Genomic DNA, 19499 nt, shown 5'->3' on the forward strand with positions numbered 1-19499 from the left:
GTCTTGCTGCACGGGTGCACCAGTGCTACAACGCAAAAGTCCTGAGCGGGCAAGGGAATCCACTGTTTCAGCGCAGGAACCAGGACACGGCCTCTCTATATTAGGGAAAGAGTAGGCCCCAGGAACCAGGAAGCTGTAGATACAGGGAAACCTCCGCTTCAGTGCAGGAATCCAGGAGACTGAAGGACGCAGGGACGAAACCTCTGCTTCAGCACAGGGAAACAGAAGCTGAAGGACGCAGGGAATACCTCCGTATCAGCATAAGGGAACAAGCGGCTTGAAGGGAGCTGAAGGATGCAGGACGTAACCTGGAATCAGCATTGGAGAACAAGCGGCTTGAAGGAAGCTGAAGGACGCAGGGCGGAACCTGGTATCAGCAAAGGAGAACAAGCGAGAGCTTGTGGCAAAACAGTTGACATCCAGTTAGGACTATGCTCGGCAAGGAGCATTATGGGAAAGCAATACTTAAAGGCCAGCGGGCCAATCCCCGGTGGGGGTGTGAAGGTACTGCTCCAAATGAGTGAATGCAAGTCTATGTTGCAGTGATAGGCTGCACAGCTGCAATAGATACCAGAGGGAGTGTGTATTGCTTTGGTGAGTGAATCCAGGCTGCAGCAAACATCAGGAGAGGTGCTCCAGGACTGCACAGGTCTGCAAGATAAGGCAACCAGTAAACCACGGAGCGGATTCCTTACAGTACCCCCCCCTTCACGCGAGACCTCCGGGCGAACATGAGCACACATAGAGTTGGGGGACCGGGAATTGTTGCTGAACCGTCTAGGATTGGGGGTAGAGTCGTGGTCCAGAGACTCGTGGTTACTCCTTAGTGTACCCCCACCCCACGGTGAAAACTGCGGCCAGACAGGACCATCCATGGGTCTCGGAGACATCGAGTTGTTCCTAAAGTTCTTTAGGTGGAAAGGGGATCCGTAAACGAGCAGTTCCTTGGTGAGTACAGTTCTAGGATATGAGATTGATGGAAGAAACATCCTTGGTACATGGCTCGCCTCGCAAAATGTCTTGGAAATCCAGGGCTGTGAAGAACCAGAGAGTTCCAGAGCAGAAACGGTAGAAGAACCCCCACTGAAAGCCCAGTCTTTAATAAAGGAACCTGAATCTAGGATCAGCGGCCCTGATAGTTGATCGAATACACCAGGAGGAACTTTGTAACAGAAAAAGTCTTGGCTGACCACTGCATGGTGGAATTTGCGAGGAATTTTTCCTCTAGAAGGCTCCCAGGTAATGGTTAGTAAGGGTATAGGCTGGTTGGAAGCATCTCCCGGTATTGGTATGGAAGGTGACAAGGCAAGCAGTAAACCAGGCACAGGGACCGAAATCTTGGGATACGTACAGAGTATTTCCAACTGAGAGGAAATAACAGGGGCAACCGAAAATTCCGAGGGACAAAACCATGGTTTAGCAGGAGCAGAGAAGCAAACAACAGTAGAGCTCTCCAATACTGGGAAATCTTCATTGGGAGATAATATTGTCAGTGAATCAGGAATAGTCCTTGGGATCTTCAAATCAGTAGCTTGAGAAAAAGGCAGAGCCAGGGTAGAGGTGGGAGGGAAGCTAACATCAGAAGCTGAAGTCTGTACCTCAGTGACCGGGCCCTGAGAATCAACAAGCAGCAAGTATGAACTATGAAAACTCTTAATGACAGGCACCTTAGGAGTACAAGGAGTCTTTTCCGAAACTGCAATGGCCCTAACCACAGGGGTACCTAACCTGACAAAAACATGAATTGGTGTGTTTTCTAGTGCAAAATCTCTGATCACAGGACTCCTAACCGATAGTGAGGGTGTCTGGGTTTGATTAGAGAAAAAATCAGATGTATTGATAAGTGACTTAGAAACAATTACTGAGGTTCTAGATTTGCTGGACATGTGAGAAAAAATACCCTTTAAGACAGGAGTTTTAATTTCTTCCCAGAGTAACCCCATGTTTGCTGGGGCATATTTAGACACAGTACTGAGGGACTGGGTTTCAGCAAAGGCAGGACAGCTAAACAGCTCAGAGTTAAACCCCAGGACTTGTAATATATGCATGGTGACCTCAGACAGTACTAAGGGAGTGACCACAGATATGCTGATCCCTGGAGAATTAGCCTGGAGAGAGAAATCAGGGGGACCCCCAGACAGGATACTCCTTGTAGGAAGAGCTTCAGAATCAGAAGGAGAATCATTACCTCTCAGAGTCTCAAAACTAGAAAGACACAATTCAGCGAAAAGGGAAAGAGTGTGCAAGCTTTTTACTAATCTATATGGAAAAGCGTCACTTTTGGGAGAAAACCGTGCGTCAGCAAACATTCCTGGGAACATAATATGAACCCCAGGAGAGACATACAGACTACTGTATGCCTTTAACCCTAAGCTTAAAGAGGAGGAGAACTCAGACAGTACATGGGGGTTAATCATAACTGCACTGGTCTCTGAAGTAGGTATTTGGTAAGGAATGTCTGGGAAACCAGAACTTACTGCAGACTCCATAATGTGGGAACTATGCGCTGAAGCAGGGATCACCGCTATGTGGGCGACAGGCTGGTTCAGTGAAATACCCGGGAGAAGGAACTCTGCGACTAAGCTTAGGGAAAAACCTGACTCCTGAATACATTTAACAGGAACCAGAACTTTAGCCGAAGTCTCCGGAGACGAAACTGCGGAAACTTGAGCTGAAGCAGGGGATTTATAGCAAAGAATATCTAGAGACTCCGTACGGTTATGGGAATCCCTCAATGCAACCTCTGCTGTCTGACTTGTGGACTCATTCTCTGAGGCTACAACGAAGGCATTAACTTGGAGGCAGCAAGAATTTACAGGGGTTAATGCAGACAATGCCTGAGAGTAATACATAGGTAACCTTTTCTCTGTATTAGAAGAGCGCAGGAATCTCTCGTCTGAAGCTAGGGGCGTGACCGTGGCTGACAGAGAACAGGGATTTACCAAAGGAAACTCAGAGAGCTGCCCCACAGAGGTTAATACAGAAATAACCCTGGGAACAGAACTTAGGGATTCTTTCTCTGACGGGGAAAGCGCACAGAACTGTCTAGCAGAGTTTAAAGCTGGAAAACCCTCAAGACCTAGAGAGAGGGATTCAAAGCTAGAAATAGGAGAACTAAGGGACTTATTCTCTGATACAAGAACCTTAGTGTTAGTTAGTGACACATATGTGTTCTCCAAGGGGACCTCACAGGACTGATCGGCAGGGGTTAATGTAGACATATCATTAGTGTCAGGGAACCCGGGCATACAATCAGAGCTTGGGACTGTGGCAGTTACTACGTTGGGAGATATTGGTAATAGTTCCGTTTGGTCCTCTCCCGGAGAGAGAGATACGTCCCCCGGTTTAGCAACAGGACTGGTAGCCGAGGGATACCGCCAAACGACGGCGTGAGCGGCTAAGAGACGATCCTGTTTTAACAAGCAATCATCAAATGCACGGGAAAGTAAATGCAGCGTCTCGTGAGCGAGAGCCACCATGACGGAAGGTTCCGGGAGTACTACAGGAATGTCCAAAGATAAAGCCAGGGCATTGAGTGTACTACAGGCGTTGACCAGTTCCACAGGACTCAGCTCCTCCCCAGTTAAAGGGGAATCAGGGGAGCAAGCAATGTTAGCAATGACCAAAACACTGGCCAGATACTGTTTTAAGTCTCTGAGGCAGTAAGCCTTATAAACCAGATTATTACGGCATTTCTTTTGCAAGGGAGTCAAGCCCTCCAACATAAACGGATCTTCCATCAGAGGTATTATATCGCACAAATAATTATTCTCAAACTGGGACTGGTCTACAGGCTGGGACAGGTTTTTAGGAAAAAACTTACCAACCCACACCTCAGCGGGGTCCGAGTTTGTAGGGCCGAGCATACTGTCAGGGTTCTGCTCGCCACAAACCAGGGTCGGACCGCGAGGCTGAGGTGGGGTTGTAAAAGCACCGACCTGAGACCGCGCAGGCTGATCCGGATTGCGCAGTTCGTAGTCATATGTCGCAGGATCAGGATTAGAGAAGACAGCGTCGTCGTTGTACAAGCCAGGGTCAGAACAGGAGACGTCAGGATAAACATTGTCCATGCAGGGGTTCGGCAATAAGGAGATAGGAGAGACCCGCTTCAGCTTAGGAGCGCGGGGTTGGCCTTTGCGCGAGCGACGACCATGGCCCATGGTGCTGGTCACAGGAGATGGTAGGCAGACCAGAATAGCACACCGTCTTGCTGCACGGGTGCACCAGTGCTACAACGCAAAAGTCCTGAGCGGGCAAGGGAATCCACTGTTTCAGCGCAGGAACCAGGACACGGCCTCTCTATATTAGGGAAAGAGTAGGCCCCAGGAACCAGGAAGCTGTAGATACAGGGAAACCTCCGCTTCAGTGCAGGAATCCAGGAGACTGAAGGACGCAGGGACGAAACCTCTGCTTCAGCACAGGGAAACAGAAGCTGAAGGACGCAGGGAATACCTCCGTATCAGCATAAGGGAACAAGCGGCTTGAAGGGAGCTGAAGGATGCAGGACGTAACCTGGAATCAGCATTGGAGAACAAGCGGCTTGAAGGAAGCTGAAGGACGCAGGGCGGAACCTGGTATCAGCAAAGGAGAACAAGCGAGAGCTTGTGGCAAAACAGTTGACATCCAGTTAGGACTATGCTCGGCAAGGAGCATTATGGGAAAGCAATACTTAAAGGCCAGCGGGCCAATCCCCGGTGGGGGTGTGAAGGTACTGCTCCAAATGAGTGAATGCAAGTCTATGTTGCAGTGATAGGCTGCACAGCTGCAATAGATACCAGAGGGAGTGTGTATTGCTTTGGTGAGTGAATCCAGGCTGCAGCAAACATCAGGAGAGGTGCTCCAGGACTGCACAGGTCTGCAAGATAAGGCAACCAGTAAACCACGGAGCGGATTCCTTACACCATGTTAAAAATGGAGAAATGGAGAAATAGCTCCAGTGGAAGTCCTGGGTAGTTAGTCCTTCCAATCCAGGTTGATTACCGTCCGGAAACCACACTGGGGCTCCTTGCATCAGGGACAGAGGCTCACCACAAATGTTCCGTCCCAGTGTGATGACGTAATCCCGTCGCTGCAATCCTGACGCGTAAAGTCAGTACACTGACTTTTTCAAAAGATGATGTCCATTAACTACCCAGGACTTCCACTGGAGGTATTTCTGTCGCACACCGCAAGGTCTTCCATCATAGACTGGCAGCTGGCAGCGTCGGATTCATCTTTGCGGTGGAGGAGACACCGTGCCGATCCATGGTGGTGATATTCATATTGCTTGAATATCATTTTCGTTTGTGAGTGAGCCTGTTTCCCTCTCCTCAATTGTTAATATTACATTTGTACGTTTTTACGCTATGGGTTGCGCGCTTTCTCTTTTGTTTTCTTGGATTTTTCTGGACGCGGTTCTCCACCTGAAAGCTGCCCCTAACCCATTTAAGCGTAATCATCTGACTGGACATTTCAAGGAGTGGATTAGTATACATTTATACTGTTTTAATTTATATATTTAATTTTTCATGTTATTTCTTTCTGCGAATTGAGTCATTTTACTTAAACACATTAATATATAGAACAGAATTTATAGCGAGAACACTGAAACGAGAGAGACATAATTAGAGCACTGAAATAGTATAGTAAACAGTGAACAATAGCGATAGGCAGCACTCTGAGAAAGTAGCTAATAGACTATTTGGAGGGTGCCAAAGGAACAATGGAGGACCCTAATTCTTCCTAAAAGAGTAACCAATACAACAAACTGTTCTAGCACTCACTGACTCTTTAGAAAAATGTCAAACAAGGAATATGCCAAAATAAAAATTGAATTTGAAGACAAAAATATATAATAACTTGGAACAATGTCACACATGTGGGCAATAAAAATGGACCCTAAATAAAGTGGTGCAGGGAAAACACAGGGGAAGGGAAAAAAGGACAAGGGAAACCCCAATGGGAAAAGGTGAAGGGGGGGGAACAAAATGGAGGAGGGTAATTAGGGGGGCAACGTTTCGGGGTGAAGACCCCTTCCTCAGGCCCGTTCCCTCGGGTCCAGAAGGACCAAAGGTACTTCCCTAGACCCTGCGTCCCAACAGACTATGCAAAACCCAAAACAAGGAAAAAAACGAAATAAATTAAAAAAGCATGCAAGCATTCCCCAGCAGCAGGAGACAGAGAGAGAATTATCTTTTTTGCTTCACAGACTAAGGACTTTACGGTTTGACAATATATTTTTTGCGCAGCAGCTTACATCCTCTTGCTGGATCTGGACATTATTTTCTGAGCCTGTGCTTTTTTCATTTATTTCGTTATTTTCCTTGTTTTGGGTTTTGCATAGTCTGTTGGGGATGCAGGGAAAAAAATAAAAAAAAGCAAAAATTGAAAACCAACTATAAGCTCAAGGAAAACAATGAGGGTATTTTAATCTATTCCAATATTCAAAATAGAAAGCGGGGCTTAAATAGAGCTTACCTAGCCAAATGTAAGAGGTAAAGACGGGGGGAGGACCGGGTGTAGATCCGCAGTACCTGGCTATGGAGCCAATGACGGGAGGTGAATCCTTCATGGCAAGTCAGCTACAACTACAATAAATGCCCGTGCCCCTGTATAATTGTCTGGTGTGGAGTACACCATGTACTCACAATGATTCACCAATCCCTCTCCTCTTGGCCACGCTGTACACCTTGGGTAGGTGATCAGCGTCCCTCTGCGGCGTCTCTCCGATCGGCAAACCTGGAGCAAGGCAAATGATCAGAAGAACAGCCGCCCCATGCAATAGCCGAACTCACCAGCAAAAAAAGTGAAGTTAAAAAAACTCTGTATTAAACTACATAAAATAGATACTACATCCACAGACAACAAAGGAACCTCCTCCCACGCGTTTCACGCACAACTGCGCTTTCTCAAGGAGTATAATGACAGATGGGGGGGAAGGGTGCTATTTAAACCTCCCCTCCACTAATTACAATCAGCATCAGATATGTGGAAAGAATTAATACATAACAAAAAAGAGTTTCTTGGACATACAATAATTGGTGACTTAGAGAAAATGAAAGGTTGATAATATAACAGGTGGGTAGGGTTAATAATAATTCTGACTGAGGAAGATATAATATTTCCAATGTATGGAGTGTTGGTATAATGAGATTCCCTTCTGAATAGTAATAAACACATGATCACTGATTAAACACTATTCACAAATAATAGTGTTTAATCTGTATACAACAGAGTCAAACACTATTTATAATAAAAATGACAGAGAACTATAGCAAACATAATCATGAATAGTTCAAACATATATAGAGGTGGATAATGACAAAGTGAGAATATGATGTAAGGAGGGGGGAGGTCTGACTTAAACAGCACTGGGATCTAAGCCGCTATTTTGAGTCAGCATCCATCTTAGGTGCTTGATATTGTCTATTGTCTGTATGGAAGTTAGTTTAAACACACATTTTTTTTCTTTTCTGCTCCTGAAGTCTTAAATGAGATTAAGCTGTTCATCTAAGCCACAAGACCTTTAAGAGGGGAGTAAAAGCACAAACGTTATGAAAATAAAAGATAGATAACACCATGTCTCGCATTCCGAGGGAGGTGCCCATGAAGTCCCGTATGTAGAGGAAAAGTCCCCGGCCCGTGTAAGGAATATTAGCTGAGTCATTTAATTTCTAATATGAATCCCATAATAATGTTATTAACTCGATGTGTTCATGTTCATATTTTGTTTATCTTATATGCTTATGTAGTGACGCACACGCAACCTCGTATAGGGGGCGTGGCTTAGTATTTTGTGTATAAATAAGGCCTGTATGCCACCATGTCATTGGGGTAGTTTTATTTTGAAACTCTCCTCTGCGTGTGCACCGTACTCTGCAATAAACGTATTTGTTATTCTGCAATATATCCTCAGATTATGACTCTTATTTATTCACGCTTTTCACAATAATACACTAAAAATCTATATTAAGGATTATATAAATTCATATATAGGCTATCAACTAGGGAAAATGCACCCTGCAATGACAATTCATACATATCCAAAAGATGATTGGAATAATGACAACAGATTGAAAATGGGTTTCTTGATAACTTAGTGCTCTATGCACATTGATTGTTTAAACTATTTCTTTGTTTAAATTAACTATTATTATTCCATGGTGGTTCAGATTAGGCACATGTTTATTAACATTGCAGTAATGTAATTATACCTTCCTATATACATGGTGTTATTACTGAATGTTATACAGGTGGGTATTTGGATTTGATCATCTCTGAGTATGATTAATATTATGGATTGTGAATAGTGTTTAATCAGTGATCTTGCATTCATTACTAGTCAGAAGGGTATCCCATTATACCAACACTCCATAAATTATTATTAACCCTACCCACCTGTTTTATTATCAACCTTTCATTTTCTCTAAGTCACCAATTATGTCCAAGAAACTTTTTTGCTATGTATTAATTCTTTGCACATGTCTGATGCTGATTGTAATTAGTGGAGGAGAGGTTTAAATAGCACCCTTTCCCCCCCCCCCCTCTGTCATTATACTCCTTGAGAAAGCGCAGTTGTTGCGTGAAACGCGTGGGAGGAGGTTCCTTTTTTGTCTGTGGATGTAGTATCTATTTTACAGAGTTTTTTAACTTCACTATTTTGCTGGTGAGTTCGGCTCTTGCATGGGGCGGCTGTTCTTCTGATCATATGCCTTGCTCCTGTTAGGAACACAGGGTCTAGGGAAGAGCCTTTGGTCCTTCTGGACCTGAGGGAATGAGCCTGAGGAAGGGGTCTTCACCCTGAAACGTTGCCCCCCTAATTACCCACCTTTTCCCATTGTGATTTTCCTTGTCGATTTTTCCCTTCCCCTGTGTTTTCTCGCACCACTTTATTTAGGGTCCATTTTTATTGCCCGCATGTGTGACATTGTTCCAAGTTATTATATATTTTTGTCTTCATATTACATTTTCATTTTGGCATATTCCTTGTTTGACATTTTTCTAAAGAGTCAGTGAGTGCTAGAACACTTTGTTGTATTAGTATAGTAAACTGTTCAACAGTATCACATAAAGTTCTCCTCAGCAAACATAGTGAGACCATGAAGGGTTCAAGCTCAGAAACTTTAAAGGGCAAGAGATATGGAATAACCAGAAAATGCCAACGTGGACATCATGAATATACAAAGAGGCAATAAATTATGAATCATCCACAAAAAGGAGGGGGGGGACTCAAAGAGCCAATTAGTCTGGAAATAGATTATGGATATAGACTGAAACGCAAAAAAAGCTATATAGATGGGGACCACATATATATATACCCAAAGGAACATGTGGAGAAAATAAATATGTATCACACATTGCAATGGAAAAAAAGCAAAATATGCAGACAATACACATGCCAGATGGTCCAGTAACCTCACCCCCAAATACAAAACACCTTCCCCCCTAAAAACATACCCTCCCACTCCCCAAATACATACAAAAAAAAACCTCCCAAATACATACCAAACCCCCCCCCCATCCCCCAAACACATATATAAAAAAATTAAAAACCCGCCCACATATAAACACCCCCAAATACATATATTCGTTCTCCTGTGATCGATCGATGAAGATTCAGCTCAGGGGTTCATTAAATGGCTGCAGATGAGTATTCTGCAGTCAGTGGAATGCATTTGCATATTAATATGACAAAGTTCTGTGGGGAAGATCATGTGACCAGGCAGTCACTAGAAACAATTAATACGCTGCTAGAGAGAGGGCAGGGCTAAAAAATGGGTGTGCCAGAGCCTGTTTCAGAAGAGAAAGGGGATGTGACTTTGTAAATAGTTGCTATAGAAACAAAAAAGGCGTGTTACATTATAATACATGAAAAATGTCATTGTGAGTTGTTTATATTGCTTGGTCTGCAGCTTTAACTCATAGTCATGCACACAAACATGCATTCCAATATGCAATCACATATTCTTCAACCTTGCCAATCTGAAGACTAGCTACAATATTTTTACAAGCAGAGAACACATTGTATCACTGAGAGACCGTACAGTTAACATACACACATTCCGGAGGAGAAAACTGTTAATTTTCACAACTGCTTGAATTCATAGAAGATGCCAACACAGTGACAAACTGATGTCTGTTAACCAGTCACATTTACAAGAACATTTATCAAAGGAAGAAGTCTCGTTTTGTGGTAGAAGTGTCTGCCACGGGTGGAATCTAGTGGACACTTCATGCAAACTCTATACTAAAAGCAATACAGTGGCACTCCCGTGGTCTAGTGAAAAAATACTAAGGGCCTCATGCAGTAAGCGCCGATAAGCCTTATCTCGCCAAAAAAGCCTACTGTTATTCAGTAAGCAACGAGAAGTTGGCGAGAATAGGAAAACTCGCCTTTTTTTTTGGCGCAGGAATAAAAATCTTCCGACCGCTTGGCGAGAAGCCCTATCTCGCCGCTCATCGCCAGCTTTTCAAACTCGCTGTATTCTATTTGCCCCGATTAGCATCTCACAGCTGATCGCCGCTCTAGAATGGCGAATTTATCGCCAAATTTCCTCGGCAACAAAAGTTGGCAAGAAGCTGGGGATGAGCAGCGAGACTGGACTTAGAAAAAATCTGGCCCTTTTCGTGCCTCGGTATGATGCCGGGGTCTCCGGAGCTGATACCCATTAATACCAGCACCGGAGACGCCCGACATGCATCCGATGCAGGAAAAATGCATTTACAGCCACTTCATTACCTTAGCGGCTAACCGCTAAGGCAATGAAGGGGTTAAACACCCGTGCCAGGCTTATTGTGGGTAGCGTGGGTGGGTGAAGGGGGGTATTTTGCCCTTGGTGGGGGTTTAGGTTTTGCGATGGGACTGCGGGTGGACTTAACCCCTTCATTACCTTAGCGGTTAATTAAAATGATATTAATGCAGCATCATTACCATAGCGGCTATCCGCTACGGTAATGAGTTTTTGTTTATTTATTTGTGTGTTTTGATACTAGTGAAGATGTGCCGGGAGTCTCCTGAGCTGAACCGCATTGGTTTCAGCCTTGTGGACCCCCTGCTTCATGAGATACAGGCCCCGTTATGGGGTGCCGGTATCCCTCGGCAGAATTTACATATCCTGATCGGGACATCATCAAGCAGAGGGATACTGGCACCCCATAATGGGGCCTGTATCTCATGAAGTAGGGTGTCCCCGGACCTGAAACCAACACGGTTCTGCTCCGGAGACCCCCTGCTCATCTACGCTAGTAATACAAATTTTATTTTAAAATAATTTTTTTTTCTGGCGAGATTTGTACAGAGAGAGTGGCGGGATCTCTCTGCTGCAGACAGATCTCGCCAGGGAAACCCTTCTCGGCAGGCAGGTCATCTCGCCACCAGCAACTCGCCATGTTTGCTCAGGTTGCTCTCACTGATATTCGGGCCTTTCTGCATACCGTGAGAGCAACTCGCCAAAAACATGGCGAGTTCAAAGCCCTGCCGAAAGTGCTTTTTCGCTGCATAGAGCATAGGCCCCTAAGTATTCAAAAGGTATCAACATTTCTGTCCCACCTTGGACCTTTATTTACATATCTTGATAAATTTCCAAGGAATGACCGACAACATTGATCCCTTTTGAATAAATACTTATCGTATCTTTACAATACCATTGGGGAGCCACCATAGTACTTTTAAGCAGTAGACTTTGATTGACACAGTTGTTTTTTAGGCTCCTGTGTTCACCTCTCTTTTCTGTGGCATGCTGCATACAGTGTTGGAGCCTTTGGCTACGTCCATAGACCCTTAGCCCGCGCTTCTCCGCGCTGACGCTGAGGCTCGCCTGCCCGGTTAGGAGCCAATCCCATGGACTGGCAGCCGAGCCAGCGCGCGCGATCGGGGGGCGGGGGGAGGCGGGGCAGTGACGTCGCTGGGCCAATAGCCCGCGACGCACCGACGTCAACGTCACGGCGCCATGACGTTGACGCTGCTGTGATTGGAGGTTTTCAGCCGACAGCACGCTGAGAAACAGGCTCTGCTGTCGGCTGAAAATTCCAACGCCTCAGCACGCCTGCAGACGCTCGCGTGAGCCCCCTCTAAAGACATCCTCATTGAGGATGCAGGGGCTCAGCGCGGAGCGTCCGCGCGGCTCAGCGCGGCTTCCCATGCTACGGACGTGGCCTCACACATAAAAACCTGCAAAAGACGACAAATCATTTCTACATTTTCAGAGCTGGGCATTGCTGGCCTTACCAGCACTGACAGGGTTAATCAGCAATCATTAAAACGCACCCCAAAACAGTAACATTGGTTCAAATATTGTATTCATTTAGCTTCATGTGGGTAACAGCTAAGCTCACTCTGTGTCCCCCACCCCCTCCCCCCCCCCAACCAAACTGCTCTTTAATACAATTTAATTTACATTATTCTGCAGACCCCTGGGACATAAAAAATGGATCATGTAGGACAGACCTTTTAAAAATGAATACTAGATATCAAATTACATTTAATAAACAAATTCTCTTCAGTCATTTTCTCTGGATTGGTTGATCTGAGGCTATGTCTCCGGGTTAGCAAATTCTGTGCACCAAAGATGAATGAGGGAGGTGGAGTTGGAAGTCCATCTGTAACCACATAAATCTGTTGACTGACTAATCTGTCCTAGCAGAGAGCTTCATACAGTAAGTGGCCTCTAACGTGTCCTGAAGCCAAAAACAAGACATGGAGCTCAGGGAAGATTCTCACATTGTGATGAATGATGGGCATACAATCCCAGTGATTGGTTTGGGGACTTATGCCCCAGAAAAGGTGAGTGTGAAAGATACAGTATAGGGTGTTACTTTATTTCCTTGCTGGTCAATATACACTTCCCAGTGTTTGTCAGTTTTGCCTCTAGTCTGTTTATATGGATTTTTTTTGTTGATAAACTTATTCCTGTAGGAAGGGGGGGGGGCAGCTAAAAATGGGGCAAAACTGATACAAAAGAATTGCACAGCATTTATCAAAATCTCATTGCTTTTATTGGAATTTGTTTGCTTTCATACATCTGGTGCAGTTTTTGTTCTGTAAAGTGCTTCATACAAAGATTAATAAAATTATTGATAAAATTATGCATGCACACACACACACACACACATATATATATATCCAGTATATACACCCACTGTTGTGAGGGGTGAAGATGATCACAATGAATCTAACCTGCCTGTATTCTAATGTATATGATCCAGAGAACACTCACTTTCATTGAATGGGATGGCATTCTGTGCGAGGTTCATCTTCTAGAATGTGGCCTCATTCCTAATAATGGGTCATTTCGTGGTTTGTTTCAGCTTCAAAACAGGGATTAGCAAAGAATATCAAATGTCTCCACGTTATTTATAACCCTAATGTAATAGTAAACTGTGATTTCAGGTGATTATCTCAATCAATGGAACTTTGGTAAAAACTTGATGAATAATATCAGTAATATTTTGCTCTCCATTCACCAATGTTACTATTACTATTAGTAGTATTTTTTGTTTACGCCACTCATGTACTCAGTGCATCACAGAAGTAGGGTACAGACTATTTCAAACACAGGACACACACATTTGAATTATCTGGGAACTGTATGTACAAAACGGACGGAAGAACAGGGGTGAGCTACAGCGGGTAAAGGCACTGCCTCTGAAACCACTGACACTGACTGTAAAGCACGAGAGCTTGGTTCAATTCTCACCGTCATCTCCTTAGTACCGTGAGCATTTTAACTCCCTGTGCCTCAGCTTAGATTAGTAAACTCGTCAGGACCGGGACCTCCACATATGTACCGCGTGCTATATTGTAGTTGTGAAGGACTTTCAGGCTCATTGGGAGAAAAGCGCCATATAAATGAAATAAAGTAGAACACAGGTACCAGGCAACCCTAAACTAAATGCCTCTTTAGAAAGGTAGGCTCTCGTTAAGATTTGATGATGTTATGGTCTCCTTGGGAACTATATTGTTGTTACTTTGGAATAGTGTGTTAATATGGTTACAAATTCTTAGTGAGTCCCACTTCTCCTTCTCCCCTTGTCTCCCCCTCCCCAACTTACCCCTCCTCTCCTCTCCTCTCTTTTTTGTTTTATATCATTTTTATTGGTTAGCCTTATTATTGTTTGATGTTGATATTTGTATTCTGCATCTCTTATTTTATTGATTTAAAACTTAATAAAAACAAAGTATTCAAAAGGGAAAGAAAGGTAGGCTCTCATTTGAGTGTTTAATTCAATTACAGATAGGTAGTCATTCCCCGGATAACTCTTTGGATGTGGGGGAATTAAAGAGAGGGCCAAACTGTTTAGAAAATTCAATGATTCGGGTGGGATCTGCAGCAGAGGAAAGGTTAGGAAATCTTGGTCTGTCTTCTAAACAGATGATGTGGCTTCTGAAAAAAGGACACATCATTATGTTTAATATTGGGTAATAATAAGGGAGCTAAACCCTATTAGGTATGGTAAAGATAGAAAACTAGAGAGCAGCATCAACATGTCACAGACAATTTCCTGGGTGCGTCCCAGTCCCTAAAACATCACATGCTGTTTTACTGCAGATATTTAGGCCTGGACTCATTCAACTCCATTTAGTCCCGTGATAGAAACGCTGTTTTTACTGGTTTATAATGCAGCTTTAAGTCCTATTTTCTCCCGTAAAGGACATAGCTTTCACTATAGTGGACGTTAGTGATAACGAGATGCAAATGAGGCATTATTATATCATCCCTTAGTCACTAAACTCCGTTAACGCAGAAATAAAATGTTACACTATTTACTGTAGGTGATAGCTAAATCTGCCCCAATTCTATGGAGAACCATAGGGCTGTGAGGCCGAACGGCATGTGTGCATAGGGCTTTGCTGTGTCTGAATGGGTGAGATTTAAATAACATTTCTGACATTACTTTCCTTGACCCTGCTCTCTCCCCACTACAGCAAAAGCCCTAAAACATAATGTCACATTGTTTAAAGTTAACGCAACAGTAATGTACAATTAAGACTATGCTAATGAGCTCAATTATGGCTGTTATTTATGCACATAATTAGCTTAAAGCAGCAGTTCAAGCAATATCATACGTGTGTGTTTTTTTAATAAATCAGTTCTGTACTATGTGAAAATACTTGTAGCATTTTAAAAAAATGTTTTAAAGACATTTTTAATGTTTCTAATATTGGAAGCATTTCCAAAGTGACAGCCCCCTTTCCCCTTCTGATAGGCTCTGGCTCTTGAGACCTCTCTCTAGCAGTGAACCAATTGTATCTAGTAACTGCCCAGTCAATCATATTCCAGGACTACATTGCCCAGAATGCTGTGCAAGAACTGAATTAAATAACCCAGAGCAAGCGATCGATTACAGGAGAACGGATCGATCTGCAGCTTAGCTAATCACTTGTCAATGTGCAGATTGTATTGATGCGCATATTGAATGGGAAAAACATATATATTTTTCTAAAATGGCAGCTTGAACTGCAGCTTTAATGAATACGATGAGAACTCAGGGAATATTCCTGTTTTAGATAACTTTGGGTTATGTGCCATGCAGGCCCGTGTTTACGCATAAGCCTATTAGGCCCGGGCAAATTTCAAGGGCGGGGGCGCAATGCTACTGTTATACAGGCCCCGCTCTCTACCCCACAGCAATTAAACTGATTGCCGGAGGAGAGCGTTTGGCCTCTGTAAAGCTCTCTAACTTCCTCCGGCAGTGTTTTGGCGTCAAATGACAGCGTGACGTCAACTGGTGATGCTTTGCCATGACAACATGATGTCCCGTTGTCATGGAAACACGTTGTCACGTGACATCACAACGCTACAAGAGGAGGAGGCCAGGGCGGAAAAAAGGTAAGACCCTACAGGTGGCAAACGTCTAAAACCGGCCCTGTCCATATCGCATCACAGAGTTTAGTGAACCTTCCCCTTAGGTTCTAGGAGTAAACATGCAAAGAAGCACATGCAGAACTGCAGGAAGTGTCACTTTTAGCTGTTAAACCCAACAAGGGTTTGAGAAGTGTCATAATAAATACAAATGTGACACACTTATTGTGCCGTTGTAGTGCAGACTCTTCACTTTAAGCACTGTGCAATGTTTTAGAGATGCCTGCATGCACTGTGCTAGTTTTCTGTCTATGCTGAAGAGACACTGTGCAGTAGAATTGATGTTTCAGAGGTCAATTGATCATCTCACTAGCAAACTGACTGAGTATATCCTGTACATTGTCAGCGTGAGTTTGTACATGTGGCAGCTGGAATTTATCATGTTTGGCTTGTATTGTATTGTATGTCTTTATTTATATAGCGCCATTAATGTACGTAGCGCTTCACTGTCGTAATACATGTCATATAAATAACAGATAATATAAATAACAGATCATGGGAATAAGTGCTTCAGACGTAAAAGTAACATTAAGGAAGAGGAGTCCCTGCTCTGAGGAGCTTACAATCTAATTGGTAGGTAGGGAGAACGTACAGAGACAGTAGGAGGGAGTTCTGGTAAGTGCATCTGCAGGAGGCCAAGCTTTATGTATCATGTGTCCAGGATTATCCACAGTGCTATTCATATGCTTCTTTAAGCAGATGTGTCTTTAGGTGGGTCTTAAAGGTGGATAGAGAGGGTGCTAGTCGGGTACTGAGGGGAAGGGCATTCCAGAGGTGCAGGGCAGAAAGTGAGAAAGGTTTAAGGCGGGAGAGAGCTTTAGATACAAAGGGGGTAGAAAGAAGACATCCTTGAGAAGAACGTAAGAGTCGGGATGGTGCATAGCGAGAAATTAGGGCTGAGATGTAAGGAGGGGCAGAAGAGTGTAAAGCTTTAAAAGTGAGGAGGAGGTTTCCCTAGTTCCCGAAGGCAGAGTGCTCTGCCCTGCTCCTGAGTGATACTCTGACGGGAAAGTGGAAATCAGGAAAGCTACTTGACATTTATTTTGATCCTTGTGGTCCCCGCTCAAAAGAAAACTTTATTTCCAAAGAAACTGGTGAATTTTTGCTTTTAGAATGCTTCCTTTTGTTTAAGGAATCCAGTTACATTTGTACTGCACCCCAAAGAGGGGAAAAGGAGAAACATTCTACAGAGATCTTCACATTGTTCTCCAAAGGGGTCAGATCAGAAAACATTTAGAAGTTGAAGGGTCACAAGCGGATTGTAATGAGATTTAAAATACATTTAAAGTAGTACATTTAACCCCCTTTTTTTAATGTATTTTATTTGTATGTGTAAAGCATGTGAAAATGTATAATTCTACATGCTTACCTTAGTTGGCAATCATTTGGTGCTCCTATTATAAATATGTCAAAATCCTGATTGTGTGCCTAACGAAATGGACGCCTTTTGACTATGATGCAGTCAGTGATATGCTGCAGCTGATATGTAACATTATATTACTAAGTCTAACACGTTAGTGTTACAGCTTTCAGAGTAATAGACAGTCTGCTGCTTGGAAAGCAGCAATAGATCTATTTGTGATACTTTGTTGCCAAAGGGCAGGGCTCAAAAAGGTGCGTGTCAGAGCATGTTTCAAAAGAGGAAATGGATATGACTTTCTAAACGGTTCCTGCAGCAACCAAAGGATGATCAGTACATTTAAAAAATCATTAAAGATGGCATTAGGAGTTTTGAAAAAATGCAGACAGTATTATCTAATTCTATAGAACTGATTTTATTTCTTTTTTTAAACCATATAGAATTTTTGCTGCTTTAAAGACTTATTATATTTCAACATTTTGCTAGCTTTTATAACATCTGTACCTTATGCATTTACATAATCTTAAAGGCGCAATCCAAGCAGGTGAATTTTTTTGTGGGTTTTATTGTCTGTACATAGAGTTGAAGCAGGGGAAGGGGCTCCAAAGCTGAACCCCATTAATTTCAGCTGCAGGGACCCCCTGCCTCCAGAGGTACTTACTTGTGTAGGGGGTGCCGGTATCTCCCTGCTTTTTAAAGCTCTGTGTTACACGGGCCAATACTACTACTGGCACCCCCTAAAGTAGGTAAGTACTTCCGGAAGCAGGGGGGTCCTTGGAACTGAAATTTACGGGGTTCAGCTCAGGAGACCCACCTACTTCAATGGTATATTAAAAAAAACCCTGCAAAAATGTGCCCGCATAAATTGCCTCTTTAACTTACAAGTGAGTTTGTGGGAAAATGCCACTTAGCGGCCTAAGCAGCGAGTATGAAATTAGCAGGAGGCGAGAGTCCGTGAAAGGGCCACAGTAAGTGGGGTTGCCAGGTGTCCAGTATTGAACCGGACTGTCCTGTATTTGGACACTCTGTCCAGTAAGAAATGAGAGCTAATACTATACATGTATGTGTCGGTATTACCTCTCCGGACATAATGACCTGACCGGCTTGGGGGGCCGCGGGATTTCAGGGAGAGCAGGGCTGTTGCCTAGAGGGCGGGGCAGCTTCCTCCATCCTTATTGGCTGCTGCTGGGTAAGGCAGCCAGTCAGGAGGAGGTGTCAGGAGCCCTGGGGGTGGGGCCAAGGAGAGAAGGAAACAGCATGGAGCGGAGAGGTGAGAGGGGGCGGTGTCTCGAAGGCATGAAAGCACCATTGTGTCCTGTATTTTTGGAGAAGCCACCTGGCAACTCTAACAGCAAAGTCCTTCATGAGCCACATTTGGTTCACGGGGCCACCTGTTGAAGAGCTGTGATCTCCAAGAACAAACCAGATTCTTGGGGAATACTACAAATGAATCCCTTTTTAGAGAAAAGCGATTGGAGAAAATATTAAAAGGGAGTGACATTGATTAATTATAATCACTTGCAACCAAACATTTGCTGTTCTGCTGCTCGACTGTGTGTGGGAAGGAATAATTGACCCAAACTACAGTATTAAGGGATAATTTTGACACAACTGGCTAAATCTGTGATACCAGCAGAGAAGAGACATACCTAGTATCTTCTTTCCAGGCCTTCTGCCCAGAAACATGTAATTGTAACAAGAGGAATTAAACTGGGAAGGGAGAGGAGCTTGGTGATAATAGAAACAATGTAATAAGGAAAAAGAATTTGTTGGGAGTCATAAACTGAAATCAATTAACCCCATGTGGTGCTGAAGAGGCCGGCAGTGGCCCCTTAAAGTTCTGAATGGGTTACTCCAGTCCTCAAGCTCCCCCAACAGGTCCGGTTTTCAGGATATCACTACTTCAGCACAGGTGGCTCAATCGGTCCCTGCTTCAGCACAGGTGGCTCAAATTGAGCCACCTGTGCTGAAGCTGGGATATCCTGAAAACCTGACCTGTTGGGGGGGCTTGAGGACTGGAGTTGAGCACCCCTGGGTTAGATCATTGCGATATTTTATGACCCAACAAATCCATTTAATCGTATGTCCTTTAGGCCACGTACATACAGTAGTAGGCACGCGCTCGCAACCAAGCACGTGACGTCACGCGCACCTGCACTTCAAGAGATCTGTGGCCTGCAGGGTTGCGCGATGGGGGCGTGGTGAGGGTGAGCCATGGGGCGTGACGTCACGTGAGCGGTGGTTCACCCTCATTGGCTGAACCGCTCACATGACCCGGCCCTCGTGCTGTAAAAACAAAT

At 44.0% G+C, this 19499-nt stretch overlaps 1 protein-coding gene across 1 annotated transcript in view; it reads left to right on the plus strand.

Moving 5' to 3' along the window:
* Positions 1 to 12542: 12542 nt before the first annotated feature.
* Positions 12543 to 19499, plus strand: part of LOC142496125 (prostaglandin-E(2) 9-reductase-like) — a 35152-nt gene continuing 28195 nt past the window's right edge. The window contains exon 1 of the mRNA XM_075602550.1: positions 12543 to 12760. Within this exon, the coding sequence (XP_075458665.1) occupies positions 12674 to 12760 (87 nt within the window). The 5' untranslated portion in view covers positions 12543 to 12673. The remainder of the gene's footprint in view (positions 12761 to 19499) is intronic.

The sequence above is a fragment of the Ascaphus truei genome, chromosome 5 (assembly GCF_040206685.1).
Source record: "Ascaphus truei isolate aAscTru1 chromosome 5, aAscTru1.hap1, whole genome shotgun sequence".
NCBI classification, from domain to species: Eukaryota; Metazoa; Chordata; class Amphibia; order Anura; family Ascaphidae; genus Ascaphus; species Ascaphus truei.